The sequence below is a fragment of the Podarcis erhardii genome, assembly GCF_964252035.2.
Source record: "Podarcis erhardii genome assembly, chromosome: 2".
Classification (NCBI taxonomy): Eukaryota; Metazoa; Chordata; class Lepidosauria; order Squamata; family Lacertidae; genus Podarcis; species Podarcis erhardii.
In genome coordinates, this window is record NC_138498.1 from 123,981,198 (window position 1) to 123,999,421 (window position 18,224).

Here is an 18,224-nt window from a genome sequence, read left to right on the forward strand (position 1 = left end):
GAGTTTGTAATGAAGTTGGGAAATAGAAGAAGAGGAGGAGGAGGAGGAGGAGTTTGGATTTGATATCCCGCTTTATCACTACCCGAAGGAGTCTCAAAGCGGCTAACATTCTCCTTTCCCTTCCTCCCCCACAACAAACATTCTGTGAGGTGAGTGGGGCTGAGAGACTTCAGAGAAGTGTGACTAGCCCAAGGTCACCCAGCAGCTGCATGTGGAGGAGCGGAGACGCGAACCCGGTTCACCAGATTAGGTGAATACCGCTCTTAACCAGAACACCACACTGGCTCTTAGCAAGTTAAAACTATGGCTCATGCTAAAGAAGAGCATTATGGGAGAGCCAAACGCTGTAGAATTCTTGGAATGTGTATCTGCTTCTTTAATTGCAGACTTTCTGTCTCAAAGAGTGTGAATAAGTTATCTTCTCCATCTGCAGGAAGGAGGTTCCTAGCTGATTTGTAGCCTTGACACCTGGCTATCTTAGATGCCCTTTCTGTGTGGAAAAGCTTATGAAGCTCAATTTACAACTCAAATAATCTGGTCTGGCTTTGGGAATGCTTTTCATCTTCAAGGCCTTTTGATAAACAGGATTCGGCTGTTGAAGCTCCTAACAAGCCTGAGATATTGTTCTATCTAACCATTGGCGAGTTGCTAATTAATCTAAAGAACTAATTGGCTTTTGAGTTTTGAATCCACGTGGGTTCAAAGGGGATAAAACCTAAGGAAGCCAACTTGCAATTCCCTAACATACCTTGCCATGTGAGACCATTGTCTTGCAAAGAGGACTTGCCCTGATGCCAGGGATGCGGAGAACAGTTCTGTTTCACACTTTCATTCTCGTTGTATGTTCTGTAGTTAGTGATATTGAAAAATGGTTTTATTTTCTGTTTGGGAATTGTAAGAGGTGTGCTAACTTTTATGTTTGAATAATCTTGGTCTTTAAAAAATTCTGGAAAAAGGACTTTTCCCTGTTTCTGTCTTTTATGCCTTTCTGCCAGGGAAGCCAAACCAGTACCTGACCACTTAGTCGCCTACCAGAGCCTGATGGATTTCTGTCTGTGTCACAGTAAAGTGACACAGTGTGGGGCAGCCTGGAAAAACTGAAGAGTAATCCCTTTCCTTAGGTTACTTTTCAGGGCTGTTCTAAGATAAGGAAGTGGTGGCAGCAAACTACTGTTTCAGACTCTTTATGTTCTGAAAAGTTTCAGCGCACCCACCCCCCTCAGCCGGGTCTTGATGGAGTTGGAAGGCAGACTGGAGAGGTGGGAGACTGTTCAAGAATGCTACACAAGCCCCAATACCTCTCCAGCCCCATCCATCCATGTCCCCATCTCCCCTCCCCCGGGACTCACCAGATATCTCAGAGGTCCCTGGGAGGGAACGCTCAGAGGCTGTGAGGAGGGATGCAGGAGACAACCTGACCAGGTCAACTGTCCATCTTCCTCCTTCCATCCTCGCTAGGTTTACAGATTCAGTCTCTTTCATCCTTCCTGAGGAGTCAAGAAGCCACCACAAGCTGCAGGGTCCTGGGAGAGAGGAAGAAACAAAGGGAGCCTCAGAGGCCCTGCAGGGATTCTCCTGCCCTAGATATTCCCCTGCTCCTAGAGAAGCACAAATGGGGCAGCCCCTTCCCGACAGAAACCCCATTTGAAACATCTCCAGTGATTCCAACTTAAATCTGTTTGCACCTTACCCCACTTCGTAAGGCTGGCATGGTCTGCACACTAGTGACCTGAGAGTGGACCCCATTGAACTCAGTGGGGCTTATGGATAGAACTTGGTGCAAAAACCAGGCACCATCCTGTCCCCAAGCCCAGAGCATGGGCAGAAAATAGCCGAGTAGCTATTACATGTAGGTGCCCCCACGACTCAATGCAAGAGATGCCTTAGCAGTTGAGCTGGCTGGGCCCCAAACCTCTTTCTGCTCATCATTAGAGCTGCTGAGAGACCCTAGAAGGTTGGGAATAGGATCTGGCTCCTGCTGTTTCTTAGCCACCTCCTCATTTTCCTTAAGTCACACAAAATGGAGTGATTTTTGGTTGTGCTTTCTTTAGACAAGCTATCTTTTGAGCAGGGCCCGTGGCACTCGGGGAGAGACCAGAAATTTTCTAACCACTCCAGGTCATAGAATCAGAATCATAGAGTTGGAAGAGACCACAAGGGTCATCGAGTCCAACCCCCCTGCCAAGCAGGAAACACCATCAGAGTACTCCTGACATATGGTCATCAAGCCTCTGCTTAAAGACCTCCAAAGAAGGAGACTCCACCACACTCCTTGGCAGCAAATTCCACTTTTCAACACCAAGAAAATTCAACACCATCTTTTCCCTTAATTCCATATCATGTTTCCTTATACCATTTGTAGCAATTAAAGCTTTTCTAACTTTAGTCTGCAACAACTTCTGTGTCATTCACTTAGTGTTCTGCAGAATGCGGAGGCTAGACAGGTGACTGGGAGTGGCTGCTGGAACCATGTAAGACCGCTCCTAAAGGATCTACATGGGTTCCCAGTATGTTTCCAAGCAGAATTTAAAGTGTTGATGCTGACCTTTAAAGCCCTAAATGGCCTCGGCCCAGGATACCCGAAGAAGCATCTCCACCCCCATCCTTCAGCCTGGACCCTGAGGTCCAGCACCAAGGGCCTTCTGGCAGTTCCCTCAGTGCAAGAAGAGAAGTTACAGGGAAGCAGGCTGAGGGCCTTCTTGGTAGTGGCCCCCTCCCTGTGGAACACGCTCCCATTAGATGTCAAGGAGATGAGTAACTATGTAACCTTAAGTGTCTGGGAAAACCCAGTCAACTGGGTAGCAGGTAAATAGCAGGTAAATACTATTGTTATTATTATTATTCACACAAATTGCTGATGACATGGCAGCTTCACCCCAGTGCCTTGCCAGGGCAGGAGGGGCATGGTCTTCCTAAAAATGTTGAGCTGAGCAAGGCTGGATGCAGCTCCTGCTCCCAAGAGTGGCACATGCCAGTCTGTGCACTTGCTCTGCTGGGAGGGGGCAGATGTTTAACAAGGTTGGAAACCAGATCTCACCCGGCCCTAGGGACTCCTCCCAAGAATCCTGGGAGCCAGAATTGGTTCAGGACCCTGAGAGTTGCAAGGAGACAGCTTCAGCCCTGCTGCCCAAAGGCTGCAATTCCCAGGGTGGTCACCAATCCCCCCTTCTTGCCAGGGAACTCTGGGAATTGTAGTTGGGGAGATGGTGGGAGAGGGGGTCTCCCCTCCAGTCTCCACACTTGGGGGGGGGCTGTATCTCCCCACTCCACAGGGCTTCTCCTTCCACGGATTCCTTGGATGCTTCTCTGTGTTATGAAATGCGACCTTCCCCTCAATCTGAAGGGGGCTTATTTGCATCCCCTCTTTTTGTTGCCCCAAAGACTCCTCCCCAAAAAGGAAGGCAGCATCTTGATCCAAAGGAAAAACAGAGTTGCAGACCTGCTGGACACTCAGCCCCTGACTTGGGGGTCTCCCCCCCCCCATGCATGAGCTGAACGGGGGGCCCCTTTCCTCCTCCCTTGCAGCCCTGGGACCCCCTTCTCCCCGCTGCCCCCCAAGGGGGAAGAGAGAAGAGACTCACCAGATTCCAGGAGGGGCACCGAGGAAGTTTTTGCAAAGCCGAGAGAACAGAGCAGCCTCCTCTTTGCTGGCAGGAAGGGACTGGGCAGGGAGGGGCTTCTGCTGGGGAGGACCTTGCCCCCCCCCGCCCTCCCCTTCCTGTCCTCTCTAGGAATCCAGCTCTGCTCCTTTTAACCCTTGGCAAGCCGAGGGCGCCCAGACCGCCCCTCCCTCCCTCCCTCCCTCCCTCCCTCCCTCCCTCTCCCTGCCTGCTTCTGCGCTCTAGGGCTGCCCTCCCTCCTCCATCTGGGCCAAGGACTCTGCATCAAGGGCCCCCCCGCCCCGTCTTATGCAGACTGACGACAAGGGAGGTGGGGGTTTCTGCATTATGCAGTGTGCATCTGGATCCCTACTTTGAAATGACTAAAAACCTGAATGTTAAAGGGCCTCTCCTGGAAGCGCCTTCCCTGGGACCCTCCGGCAGGGGACATCCTGGAAGTCTCCCCTCCCCCCCTCCACACACACCCGTTTCTCTTTTCCTGGGGGGCCAAGAGATGCTCCCCTGCCCTGCACCCCCCGGGGCCCCTTTGCGGAAACTGAAGTGCGATGCCCACCAAAGGGAAGGTGAAGGTGAAGGACCCCTGGACCTTTGTCCGCAGACAGCTCCCCCCCCCTTTCTTCCCCACACCAAACATAACCACAGTTTTGAAAATCCTCCATACTCTGGGCATGTGCAGATTTCGCATCTTTCTGCAAACCAGAGGCAGAGAAGAAGTGGCCAAAGAACCACCTTGCAGAAAAGGGGCCTTGTGGGCTGAGGTGCAGGATCCCTGGGGATCCAGTACAGGAAGAACTGAACAGGGAAGAATGGCCCCCCATCATAGAGGGGGTGGCCCCCCCGCCTGACTCGCAGAAATAGACTCCCGGAGGAGCAAGCAAGGGAGGCGGATGGGCAGAGAGGACAAAGAGATGAAGATACAGTGATGGAGAAGGGAGGGGCCCCCCAAAAAGGGCCCTTACTGGGCCCCGGATCTATGCAATCTAGCTGCAAAGTGGGAACCCAACACCTGCAGGGCTTGCCTGGCAGGATGAAGCCCCTCCCCCCCGCAGGAGATTACCCTCCCCCCACGCACAGTAAAAGGTAAAAGTCCCCCTGGACGGTGATGTCCAGTTATAGGCGACTGTGGGGTTGGGGCGCTCATCTCCGCTGTCAGGCCGAGGGGGCTGGCGTTTGTCCCCAGACAGCTTTTCCGGGTAACGTGGCCCGCAGGACTAAACAGCTTCTGGTGCAACGGGGTACATTGGTGAAAACCAGAGTGCACAGAAATGCCACAACTACTTGCACTGGTAATGTTTTTGAACTGCTAGGTTGGCAGAAGCTGGGACAGGCCAACGGGAGCTCACCCCGTCGCAGGGATTCGAACCCCAACCTTCCTTGTCCTTCAGATGAGGGTCCCTATTGCCAAAGAGGGCCCTCAGGGTTGACTCCCCAGGGAGGGGGTGGAAAGAGGCCCAGGAGCCAACTCCTAGGGGCCAAGGTCCTGTTGTCCCCCACCCAAAGAAAGTTGATTGACATTAAAACAGGGTGGTGGTGGGAGTGTCTTCAAGAAACCCATAAACCAAAAAAAAGGACAAGAGGCCTTATTTAATAATTTAATGATTCAGCTTGGGAGGTATTAGCAGAAGCAAGAAGTAAAGCGAAAGCAAGAGGGGTAGCAGTCCTGGCAAATAGGAGAATAGATATTAAGATGACAGAAATGGTGTTAGACAAGGAAGGTAGATTTATGCTGCTTAAAGGTAAACTGGAAAATGAAGTGCTAACAATAGTGAACATTTATGCTCCAAATAAAGGTCAGAATAAATTCCTAAATAAAGGACTTTTAAAAATTTACCAGTTCTCGGAGGGCAAAATTATTATAGCAGGCGATTTGAATATGGATATCACAAAAATTAAAACAATTCATTCAGTAATTGGGGACTGCAAGAAGCACCTGGCATCCTAGGTTTAAAACCCAAAGCTACCCATATATCCAGCAGGCATAAACAGCATCCTGTATAGACTACTTTATTTTGGGAAAGGCGAGTAATGGGTTGGCAAAGGAATTACAATATGCCCAATATTAATTTCAGACCATGCCCCTCTAAGTATTGAGTTAGAATTAAGACTGAGTGAGGACAAGAGACCATGGAGATATAATAATGGCTAAAGTTCAAGACAGAGAGTATGTGGAAAATCAGATCAGGTAATTTTTTCAAGATAGTAAAGGATCAGTTACTCCAGAAATCCTCTGGGATGCAGCAAAATGTGTCTTTAGGGGCAACTGTATAATGAAAGAAAATACTCCCAACCTTTCGCAATAGGCAGAGGCGTTCGGCAGGGGTGTCCTCTTTCGCCGTTATAATGGCTGTAGAACAACTAGCGGAAAGGATAAGGAACTGTGGAGGGATAGAGGGCTATAGGATTGGGAAAGAGGAGATGAAAATCAATTTCTTTGCAGATGATATTATTGGAATCATAACAAATCCTAAGGAAGGGATAAAAGAAATAAAGATAATAATTTTGAGGAATATTCTGGATTAGGGGTAAATATAACAAAATCAGAAATAATGTATTTTAATGTAAATGTAGCTGGAAAAAACGTAATAAACAACATAACAGGAATGGGCCTGGAGACAATGGATATTTGGAAGTAAAAAATCAAGGATGCAAAAGAGATTTGTGTACAACCACAAATCAGAACCAGGGTGGGGCCTCCCAAACATTTACAATTATGACAAAGCTGTTCAATTTAAAAAATTACTAGAAATTGCAGTTGAAAACAAACAAAAGTGGATCAAATTTGAGGATGAGGCACACAATAGCACAGTAAGATTTGGAATTTTCACAAATAATGTAATCAAGGATTTGAAATCTGCAATAGGCCCCAAGAAACTGGCAATAGGTATATGGAGGAAATGGCAACTTTTCTGGTTAAAAGGATTTCTCTAATTGCACCCTTAGAAAGTATTTATGAGGTAACAGATGATCCCAAATAGTGGAAAATTCTAAACGCTAAGGGATATCATATAGTCAAAGGTATGTATAGAGGAGAATCCTTAAAGTCATTGCAGGAAGTAATACAGAATATAGGTAACCAATATTGGTTAAAAATTGGAGGACTATACAACAAAATTTCCAAAGTTCAAGAGACAGGAAATAGGAGTTTAGAAGAGCCAATAGAGGAACTATACCAACAAATGAAAACAAAACAAAACAAGGAATGACAGGTAAAATCTATAAGAGAATGATTACAAATAATGAAAAGACAACCCAACTTATTCAAAAGATGTGGAGTAAGGAAGAACAAGTTAGCGAAGCAACGGCTGAAAGGATAATGAAAGGAATAGATGAGATTAAAGTAAGCAAATTTAGAGAGCTGAAATTAAAATTATTTCTAAAATGGTGCATAACTCCAGCCCAGCTTACTAATATGGTAGCAGGATTGAATTCTAACTGCTGGCACTGTAAACAAGTCAAGGGATGGTTTTCCCATATGTACTGGGAATTCCCAGAGGTAAAGGAATTCTGGGGATAAATCCTAAAGGTTATTAATGAAATTTTTAAAATGAAGCTTTCAATAGATATTGATTTCATGACAATGGGTATACTTGGAAACATGGCAATAGAGAAAGGAGACCAGTTTACCTTCAAAGCTATGATAGTAGTGGGAAAGGCAACGATAGCTTTAGGTTGGAAAGAGAGAGGAAAATGGACAGTAGAGGCATGGAATAGTTATTTGTTTGAACTTATTCAGTCAGAGTCTCTATGTGGGACAAAAAGCTACAGTTAGAACTGGATATGGGACAACTGATTGGTTCAAAATTGGGAAAGGAGTACGACAAGGCTGTATATTGTCTCCCTACTTATTTGATTTATGCAGAATTCATCATACGAAAGGCTGGGCTGGATGAATCCCAAGCCGGAATTAAGATTGCAGGAAGAAATATCAACAACCTCAGATATGAGTACAGTGGTGCCCTGCAAGACGAATGCCTTGCAAGACGAAAAACTCGCTAGACGAAAGAGTTTTCCATTTTTGAGGTGCTTCACAAGACAAATTTCCCTATGGGCTTGCTTCGCAAGACGAAAACGTCTTGCGAGTTCTTTTCCTTTTTTTCCCTTTTTCTAAGCCGCTAAGCGCCGCTAATAGCGCTAATCCGCTAATAGCCGTGCTTCGCAAGACGAAAAAACCACAAGACAAAGAGACTCGCTGAACGAATTAATTTCGTCTTGCGAGGCACCACTGTATGAACACAACCTTGATGGCAAAAAGTGAGGAGGAATTAAAGAACCTTTTAATGAGGGTGAAAGAGGAGAGCGCAAAATATGGTCTGAAGCTCAACATCAAAAAAACGAAGATCATGGCCACTGGGCCCATCACCTCCTGGCAAATAGAAGGGGAAGAAATGGAGGCAGTGAGAGATTTTACTTTCTTGGGCTCCATGATCACTGCAGATGGTGACAGCAGCCATGAAATTAAAAGACGCCTGCTTCTTGGGAGGAAAGCAATGACAAACGTAGACAGCATCTTAAAAAGCAGAGACATCACCTTGCCAACAAAGGTTCATATAGTTAAAGCTATGGTTTTCCCAGTAGTGATGTATGGAAGTGAGAGCTGGACCATCAAGAAGGCTGATCGCCGAAGAATGGATGCTTTTGAATTATGGTGCTGGAGGAGACTCTTGAGAGTCCCATGGACTGCAAGAAGATCAAACCTCTCCATTCTGAAGGAAATCGGCCCTGAGTGCTCACTGGAAGGACAGATCCTGAAGCTGAGGTTCCAAGACTTTGGCCACCTCATGAGAAGAAAAGACTCCCTGGAAAAGACCCTGATGTTGGGAAAGATGGAGGGCACAAAGAGAAGGGGAGAAAGATGACGAGATGGTTGGATAGTGTTCTCGAAGCTACCCTCTTTGGCGGTGGGGACCCTCATCTGAAGGACAAGGGAGGTCGGGGTTCGAATCCCTGTGACGGGGTGAGCTCCTGTTGCTCTGTCCAAGCTTCTGCCAACCTAGCAGTTCAAAAACATCCTAGTAGAGTGGTATCTCGGATTACAGACACTTCAGGTTACAGACTCCACTAACCGAGAAATAGTACCTTGGGGTAAGAACTTTACTTCAGGATGAGAACAGAAATTGTGTGGCGGTGACAACAGGTGGCCCCATTAGCTAAAGTGGTGCCTTGGGTTAAGAACTGTTTCAGGTTAAGAACGGACCTCCAGAATGAATTAAGTTTTTAACCCGAGGTACCACTGCACCTCCTATAGTTAAAGCTATGGTTTTCCCAGTAGTGATGTATAGAAGTGAGAGGTGGGCCATCAAGAAGGCTGATCGCTGAAGAATTGATGCTTTTGAATTATGGTGCTGCAAGAAGATCAAACCTATCTAGTGAGTGCTCAACTGGAAGGACAGATTGTGAAGCTGCAGCTCCAATACTTTGGCCACCTCATGAGAAGAGAAGACACCCTGGAAAAGACCCGGATGTTGGGAAAGATGGAGGGCACAAGGAGAAGGGGACGACAGAGGACGAGATGGTTGGACAGTGTTCTCGAAGCTACAAACATGAGTCTGACCAAACTGTGGGAGGCAGTGGAAGACAGGAGTGCCTGGTGTGCTCTGGTTCATGGGGTCACGAAGAGTCCGACACAACTAAATGTTGTTTAAACAACAACAATTCAGTCAGACATTGTTGCAGTCATGTCACAGGAAACAACTACTGGAACAAAAGACATTTGGTGGAAACTAAAGACGCTATGCTGAGGATAGCTATGCTGAGGAACCCTTCCAATGGAAAGGAAAAAAAATGTACAGGAAATGTAAAATTTGGAAGGAGATAATATAATATATGTATGTAAAAAATCCTGAACTCGAGTAAAATAAAATAAAAATTTAAAAAAGAAAGTAATGCGAAACAGATTAATCCGTTTCAGACTTTTAAAAACAACTCCTAAAACAGCAATTTAACATGAATTTTACTATCTAACGAGACCATTGATCCATAAAATGAAAGCAATAATCAATGTACTGTACTAGAAAAATAAAGAAAACAGTACTGTACATTAAAAGTAAAATTAATTTTTGTCCTTACCAGCACTGATGATAGACATTTTTTGGATGGGGGTCTTTTATACATTGTCACAGTCACACAATCAATCAAAAACAAAGAACAAGTCACAGTCACAAAAAGCCAAATAAAAACGCAATTTTTTTGTGGCAAAAATAAAAGCACCAAATATAAGCTCCAAGTATCACCTCAGAACACTACAATTGGAAATGGAAGGCTTTGATTACAATGGGGGGATGCAAATTAGCAGCAGAACAGTGAAAACAGAAGGAAGAAGGCTTTGATTACAATGCAGGGGGACACAAATTAGCAGCGCAACAGTGAAAACAGAAGCTCAGGAGCACATCCGGCTTCCGAAGCAAAGTTCGCAAACTGAAACACTGACTTCCAGGTTTGCAGCATTCGAGTTCAAAGTTGTTCAGGAACTAAGCTGTTTGAAAACCACTGTATGTAGATATGGTTGCCATATTTTCAGAATTGCAAGTAGCGTCTGGGAGGAAATTGCTGAAATGTCCGGGAAAATCTGGACCTATGGCAGCCCATGTCGCAAGTGTAGATTTCGGCAAACTTCACTTGAAATAGATACGCCCCCCCCCCCCGTTCCTTCAAGCCCTCCTCATAAGGCTTGGTTTCAGATCCTGGATCATCTTGATTGAGTCCTCTGCATCATCTTCATGAAGTTTTCCCTTAGCGTGTAGCAAGCTGTAAACCTTAAATTTACTTTCCACAGTTGTTCCCATAAAGCAAAGTCAATGTTGTGTCCTACATCTCTGGCCCAGCTTCTCACTGATGATTTCATCATTGCATTCTTTGTGTCCCACTCAAATAATATGTTATACATTTTAGATACTATTTTAACCCTGGAGCCTAATAACTCCCTTTCAAACCGAGTTTTGTTCTGCAAATCCATTTTTTAAATTCTAACTTAAATGTTGCATTCAACTGATGGTAACTTGACCAGTCTCCCTCCCACCTAGAGGAAGAAGTTCCCTGTATAGGGACCCCACATCCAGTTAAGCAATACCACACGGCCCTAAACCTAAACTCCCAATACATCAACCTTAGCGGGTAAACTATTGGTCTGCTGTGTCAAGGTTTTACTGGACGGTTGGATAATATTGGCGAGAGCGCCTGTAATCTCACAGTCACCACTTCCCCGGAATAAGAATCACTTCCGTCCAAACCAGTATGTCTGTAATTATGACAATCTGATCAATGCCTAGACGACTTAAGCCCTATATCAGACTCCTCTCCATGGGTTCCCCCCTGAATATAGAGCATGGTCCAATCCCCTGGACATTCTCAGACTTACAGAAGTCCTTCTCAAGGTCTTGAAGGAATCTGAAGAGGTGATTCAAGCAACACAAAAGGAGATTCCTCCTAAAGATCAGGAAGAACTTTCTGATAGAAAGAGCCAGCAGTCAAAAGGAACTCCCTCAGAAGGGGGTGGACTCTCCTTCATTGGAGGTATTTAAGAAGAAGTTGGATGGCCATCTGTCATGGATGCTTGAAATGAGGTTTTTTTCTGCATTGGTGGGGGTTGGACTAGATTCCGAATCTACCATTCTATTATTCACCCTGTGGTAAGTTTTTGAATTGACTTACTTACGAGTGAAATTTTATCCACATTTCATGCGCTGATATGCTTTCATCCCTGTATGAATTACTTGGTGGGCCATGAGAGTGGCACTCTGACTGATACTTCCAAATACTAAGAGGTTTTCTCTCTTGTGTGAATTCTTTGATGGGAAGCGAGATTCTGCCTGTGACTGAAGCTCATTCCACACTCCAAGCACTGATATGGTTTCTCCCCTGTATGAATTGTATGATGGGAAGTGAGACTGTAGCTGTGAATGAAGCTCTTTCCACATTCAAAGCACTGATATGGTTTCCCCCCTGTATGAATTTTATGATGGGAAGTGAGACTGTAGCTGCGACTGAAGCTCATTCCACAGTCCAGGCATTTATAGGGTTTCTCCCCTGTATGAATTCTTTGATGGGAAGTGAGACTTTCCTTCAGACGGAAGCTCTTTCCACATTCAATGCACTGAAAGGGTTTCTGCCCCGTATGGATTCTTTGATGGGAACTGAGATGTGAGCTTTGACTGAAGCTCTTTCCACATTCCAAGCACTGATAGGGTTTTTCCCCAGTATGAATTCTTTGATGACAAGTGAGATGTTTACTCTGACTGAAGCTCTTCCCACATTCCAAGCACTGATATGGTTTCTCCCCGGTATGAATTCTTTGATGGGAAGAGAGATGATGTCTGTGACTGAAGCTTTTTCCACAATCCAAGCACTGGTATGGTTTCTCCTCTGTATGAATTCTTTGATGGGAAGTGAGACATTCCTTTCGAGTGAAGCTCTTTCCACATTCTAAGCACTGATAGGGTTTCTCCCCTGTATGAATTCTTTGATGGGAAGTGAGGCTCTTCCTTTGAATTAAGCTCTGTGTTTGATGGGAGGTGGACTGGGAGCTCTGACGGATGTTCTCTCCACACTTTGAATATTTATCGGACTCCTCCGCTATGTGGATTCTGTTGTGGTCCCCCTTGTTCTTCCCTTCCAATTCATCACCATCTGCAAGGAGGAGAGAAGCTAATTAGAACCTCAGGAAGAAATGGAGCTCCAGATTACTGAACAATGTTAATGAATGCTTGTGATAAGAGGAAGAATTGAAGAGAGTTAGATGTGAGGCCGTACTACAGTTTTCACTGCCTTTGTTGGCTGGAATTGCTTGGCTTTTATCCAGGATAGATTTGTTTGGTTCAGTCATGGAGTCCACTCCATCACAAAGGTCAGTCATCTCTTTGGTCAACAAAATGCAGACTGAAGCAAAAGCAAAAACAACAAACCTGACAGAAGTTACTTCAACTTCCCTAAAAACTTTCAAGCTGACATTTAAGAAGGCCTGGGCAGTTCAGGCAAGCCTGGTCATTGTTTAAAAAGGCATGACTAGATGAATAATATTCACAAAGAAACCAGTTGATATCCCTCCATACAGGGCTCACAGTGAGGATATTAGAATCCCAGATGCTGTTGATCTCCATCCAAATAGTGGAGGTTCATCACATAGAGGTAAACATGGAGTTTCAAAACTCATCTTATGATCCAACAGGGAGTTTTACCGAGAGGGTGCATGGTTCCCCGATTCCCCTCCTTGACTTCCTTATGCAGAGCTCTCTGGTCAGGAGCCAGCAATCTCCATGCCTCAACAAACAGGAACATCTTCATTTGCACACTCCCCATCAGCATTTATCTCAATCTGGTTGATCTCAATTTAAATTTATAAATCACTTTCTTCACTTTGAAGCACCCTCCCATGTTCATAAGGAGACCAACTCTGTATTGTTTCATTGGGAACAGTAGAGGGAAAATGACTATGACTCACACTTAATCTAAGCACAACAGTCACAAGAGCTCCTGACTAGGCATTTAGGTAGGAGGTGTTCAATGTACTCTGTTCTCCCCTATCTCTCCTCTCCCCCCAATTTAAACCAATTCATGAACTCAGAACTTATACACTGACCACTAATGATGAACCATATGTTATAGATATTCCTGTAAATTTATTCTGCTATTTTTGAGAATCATATGAGAAGATTATTTTTGAGAATCACATGAGAATTCATTTGAGAAATCATATGAGAATTTGATTTGAAAATCAAATCTACACATTTGTATCATTTATGAGTCCTATATGATCCTTGTTTTTAAAGGAAAAGGAAAAGTTATTCCTAAAATAAAAGAAAAAGGTAATGCACAGAGGCCCCATCTGTGATCAATCTGTAAAGCAGGTTACTTTAAAGAATCATGGCTTCTAGTGCTGCCTGATGGATCAGTGAGTTCTCTGACACTGGTAGGGCATTCAATCACAGTACAGGTTGTAGACATCTTGAGCTGCCAATACATCGCGGTGGCCGGGGAGCTGTGATGTATTCCTAGCTCAAATTCCCCCAGATATCAAAGGCGCAGGCAGGAAGGCAAGTAGGTAGAGGAGCCCGAAAAGGTGCCTACCTTCTCAGTCTCCATCTTCCTGCCTTCCTCATCCCACCCCCAAGCTGAGCAAAGCCCCAATGCCTCTAGGGCTCCATCCCTCCATGTCCCCATCTCCCCTTCCCTGGGACTCACCAGATCCCTCGGAGGTCATTGGGAGGGAACGCTCAGAGGCTGTGAGGAGGGATGCAGGAGACAACCTGATCAGGTCAACTGTCCATCTTCCCCCTTCCATCCTCGCTAGGTTTACAGATTCAGTCTCTTTCATCCTTCCTGAGGAGTTGGGAAGCCACCACAAGCTGCAGGGTCCTGGGAGAGAGGAAGAAACAAAGGGAGCCTCAGAGGCCCTGCAGGGATTTTCCTTCCCTAGATATTCCCCTGCTCCTGGAGAAGCACAAATGGGGCAACCCCTTCCCGACAGAAACCCGATTTGAAACATCTCCAGTGATTCCCATTTAATCTGTTGGCACCTCACCAAACTTCATAAGGCTGGCATGGTCTGCACACTAGTGACCTGAGAGTAGACCTCATTGAACTCAGAGGGGCTTATGGATAGAACTTGGTGCAAAAACCAGGCACCATCCTGTCCCCAACCTGAAAACTGCAGCCCCAGAGCATGGGCAGAATACAGCCAAATAGCTATTACAGTAGTGCCCCACAAGACGAACGCCTCGCAAGACGAAAAACCCGCTAGACGAAAGGGTTTTCCGTTTTGGAGGCGCTTCGCAAAACGAATTTCCCTATGGGCTTGCTTCGCAAGAAGAAAGCCCATAGGGAAATCTCCGGGGACCTCTTTTAAATGCTAGCGGTGGGGAGCAAAGCCTTTCCCCCCCCCCCGGTCTTCAGAAGAGGTCCAGGAAGGCCGGCGGGGGCCGAAAGGCTTTGCTCCCCACCGCCAGCATTTTAAAAGCGGTCCGGGTTTCTTTAGAGAAGCTCTCTTTGGAGCAGGGCCCGTGGCACTCGGGGAGAGACCAGAAATTCTGTAACCACTCCAGGTCAACACCATCTTTCCCTTAATTCCATATCATGTTTCCTTATACCATTTGTAGCAATTAAAGCTTTTCTAACTTTAGTCTGCAGCAACTTCTGTGTCATTCAGTTAGTGTTCTGCAGAATGCGGAGGCTAGACTGGTGACTGGGAGTGGCTGCTGGAACCATGTAAGACCGCTCCTAAAGGATCTATTTTCAAAGTGTTGGTGGTGACCTTTAAAGCCCTAAACGGCCTCGGCCCAGGATACCCGAAGGAGCATCTCCACCCCCATCATTCAGCCTGGACACTGAGGTCCAGCACCAAGGGCCTTCTGGCGGTTCCCTCAGTGCAAGAAGAGAAGTTACAGGGAAGCAGGCTGAGGGCCTTCTCGGTAGTGGCCCCCTCCCTGTGGAACACGCTTCCATCAGATGTCAAGGAGATGAGTAACTCTGTAACCTTAAGAAGACACCTGAAGGCAGCCCTGTATATTATATGTGCTGGAAGCAGCCCTGAGTGTCTGGGAAAACCCAGTCAGATGGGTAGCAGATAAATATTATTATTATTATTATTATTATTATTATTATTATTATCGTTCACACAGGGTCTGATGGCGGCGGCAGCTTCACCCCAGTGCCTTGCCAGGGCAGGAGGGGCATGGTCTTCCTAAAAATATTGAGCTGAGCAAGGCTGGATGCAGGTCCTGCTCCCAAGAGTGGCACATGCCAGTCTGTGCACTTGCTCTGCTGGGAGGGGGCAGATGCTTAACAAGGTTGGAAACCAGATCTCACCCGGCCCTAGGGACTCCTCCCAAGAATCCTGGGAGCCAGAATTGGTTCAGGACCCTGAGAGTTGCAAGGAGACAGCTTCAGCCCTGCTGCCCAAAGGCTGCAATTCCCAGGGTGGTCACCAATCCCCCCTTCTTGCCAGGGAACTCTGGGAATTGTATTTGGGGAGATGGTGGGAGAGGGGCTCCCCTCCAGTCTCCACACTTGGGGGGGGGGCTGTATCTGCCCTCTTTTTGTTGCCCCAAAGACTCCTCCCCAACAAGGAAGGCAGCATCTTGATCCAAAGGAAGAAGAGAGTTGCAGACCTGCTGGACACTCAGCCCCTGACTTGGGGGTCTCCCCCCCCCCGCATGCATGAGCTGAACGGGGGGCCCCTTGCCTCCTCCCTTGCAGCCCTGGGACCCCCTTCTCCCCGCTGCCCCCCAAGGGGGAAGAGAGAAGAGACTCACCAGATTCCAGGAGGGGCACCGAGGAAGTTTTTGCAAAGCAGAGAGAACAGAGCAGCCTCCTCTTTGCTGGCAGGAAGGGACTGGGCAGGGAGGGGCTTCTGCTGGGGAGGACCTTGCCCCCCCCCGCCCTCCCCTTCCTGTCCTCTCTAGGAATCCAGCTCTGCTCCTTTTAACCCTTGGCAAGCCGAGGGCGCCCAGACCGCCCCTCCCTCCCTCCCTCTCCCTGCCTGCTTCTGCGCTCTAGGGCTGCCCTCCCTTCTCCATCTGGGCCAAGGACTCTGCATCTTATGCAGACTGACGACAAGGGAGGTGGGGGTTTCTGCATTATGCAGTGTGCATCTGGATTCCTACTTTGAAATGACTAAATAAGTGAATGTTAACGCAGCCTTCTCAAGAGCACAGAGGGGGGAGGGGCAGCTGCCCCCAAACAATGAAGATTGTTGTTTACTGAGTTGAATAGGATCCAAAATGCAGCAGTCTGGTTGGTCCTAGAACAATAGGATTCAGAATGCAACAGTATGATTGGTCCTAGAGCAATGCAGCAGTATGATTGGTCTGCAGGAACCACCCAATCCAGCTCCAGATGGAAGTGAATCCACAACCTGATTGGCCTACAGGAGAATTCTGGAATTAGCCAATTACGTGCAGCTCATTGTGTAAATAATGTATATAAAGCAGATACTTTGGGGGAACTTTCATTCCTCCTCACCACTATGAGCTGAATAAAGAGCATGAAATCCACTCTTTATTCAAAATCAAATATTTCAAAAATCTAGAAAAAATACATAGGAAACTGAGGTTCTGCGCACGCGCCCCCCCCCCCCCAAAAAAATCCTGGCTACTCCAGGAAGCGAAGATGCCAGGGATGAAGAGCAAGGTGTTCTCTCCAGGCTGCAAAATCCCAGAGCGCATTTTCATGAACCAAAGAACAAGATCCTGCAGTTCAGGATACAATTACAAGTTAGGCGTCAGTAGCTAAAAAGAAATCAGCCCTGAGTGCTCACTGGAAGGATGGATCCTGAAGCTGAGGCTCCAAGACTTTGGCCACCTCATGAGAAGAGAAGACTCCCTGGAAAAGACCCTGATGTTGGGAAAGATGGAGGGCACTAGGAGAAGGGGACGGCAGAGGACGAGGTGGTTGGACAGTGTTCTCGAAGCTACAAACATGAGTCTGACCAAACTGCGGGAGGCAGTGGAAGACAGGAGGGCCTGGCGTGCTCTGGTCCAGGGGGGCACAAAGAGTCGGACACGACTAAACGACTAAACAACAACAAGAACAGCTAAAAAGAAGTGGCAACTCAGTCACCTATTGGAAGGCAATTCAGTGTGGAATCCTAGAACGGCGGGAGATGGATGTGTTACCGGGGAATTGGTGGACATGTGAGAGAGACACCCCCAGCCTTGCCTCTCCACACTACCAGGCAAAGACAAAGAGCCTCCGCTGCACATTCTCAAATGTCGCAGTTCACTGATAAATGCATCTTATGTACTGGCTCAATGGGGAAACTTTAGAAATTCATAAGAAATCACATCGTTGAATCTTCTCAGTTCCAATGGCATGTGGGACCCAGGTATAAGGGTTGAGGTGACTAAGCCCAGCATAATCCCCCGAGATATACAGTCATGGCTGCAGGGGCTTCCCGAGGTGATATCCTGCCCCAAGCATGTCAGACAGGCAACTATCTCATTCACCATGCCTACCCACCCCATAGTGGGACAAGACAAAGGGGTGCATTTAACTTGACTCAAGGACCAGGGAGGGACGCGGGTGGCGCTGTGGGTTAAACCACAGAGCCTAGGACTTGCTGATCACAAGGTCGGTGGTTCGAATCTCCGCAACGGGGTGAGCTCTTGTTGCTCGGTCCCTGCTCCTGCCAACCTAGCAGTTCGAAAGCATGTCAAAGTGCTAGTAGATAAATAGGTACTGCTCTGGCGGGAAAGTAAACGGCGTTTCCATGCGCTGCTCTGGTTCGCCAGAAGCGGCTTTGTCATGCTGGCCACATGACCCGGAAGCTGTACGCCGGCACCCTTGGCCAATAAAGCAAGATGAGTGCCACAACCCCAGAGTCGGCCACGACTGGACCTAATGGTCAGGGGTCCCTTTACCTTTTAAGGACCAGGGAACTGTAAATGCTTTCCTTTGCACTGTGATGAAGTGTGAAATACTATATTTGAGTGACAGCGGCAACCACTGGATCTCAGGTTCTACCTGAGACCACACCTTTCCTGTGACATACCTATGATGTATTGATGATGCTTCTGGAAATGTATGATGGGAAACTTTAAAACACTTATCTATCCATTGTTTGGGGCTTTTGGCTGCTTCATCTTTGTGGTAGTGGGAAGTCTTGTTGCAACAATT

At 46.9% G+C, this 18,224-nt stretch overlaps 2 protein-coding genes and 1 long non-coding RNA gene across 4 annotated transcripts in view; 1 reads left to right on the forward strand and 2 right to left on the reverse strand.

Moving 5' to 3' along the window:
• Positions 1–3,750, reverse strand: part of LOC309336658 (uncharacterized protein) — a 30,546-nt gene extending 26,796 nt beyond the window's left edge. The window contains exons 1-2 of the mRNA XM_081852783.1: positions 3,582–3,750; positions 1,350–1,523 (exon numbers count right to left, since the gene is read on the reverse strand). Coding sequence (XP_081708909.1) covers positions 1,350–1,482 — 133 coding nt within the window. The 5' untranslated portion in view covers positions 1,483–1,523; positions 3,582–3,750. The remainder of the gene's footprint in view (positions 1–1,349; positions 1,524–3,581) is intronic.
• The window catches only part of LOC309337390, an 80,907-nt gene extending 68,754 nt beyond the window's left edge, over positions 1–12,153 (forward strand). The window contains exon 3 of the long non-coding RNA XR_014154245.1: positions 12,053–12,153. This is a non-coding gene — a long non-coding RNA (uncharacterized lncRNA). The remainder of the gene's footprint in view (positions 1–12,052) is intronic.
• Positions 9,508–16,118, reverse strand: LOC309337111 (uncharacterized protein). 2 transcript variants are annotated; one of them, XM_081853796.1, is made up of 4 exons: positions 15,863–16,118; positions 13,794–13,967; positions 11,330–12,242; positions 9,508–11,299 (listed from the first exon to the last, which is right to left on the reverse strand). In XM_081853796.1, the coding sequence occupies exons 2-3, from the start codon at positions 13,924–13,926 to the stop codon at positions 11,374–11,376; spliced, it is 1,002 nt and encodes a 333-aa protein (XP_081709922.1). In that variant the 5' UTR covers positions 13,927–13,967; positions 15,863–16,118; the 3' UTR covers positions 9,508–11,299; positions 11,330–11,373. The 2 variants fall into 2 exon arrangements, with proteins under 2 accessions (XP_081709922.1, XP_081709921.1); XM_081853795.1 differs by having other exon boundaries at positions 9,510–12,242.
• Positions 16,119–18,224: the final 2,106 nt, after the last annotated feature.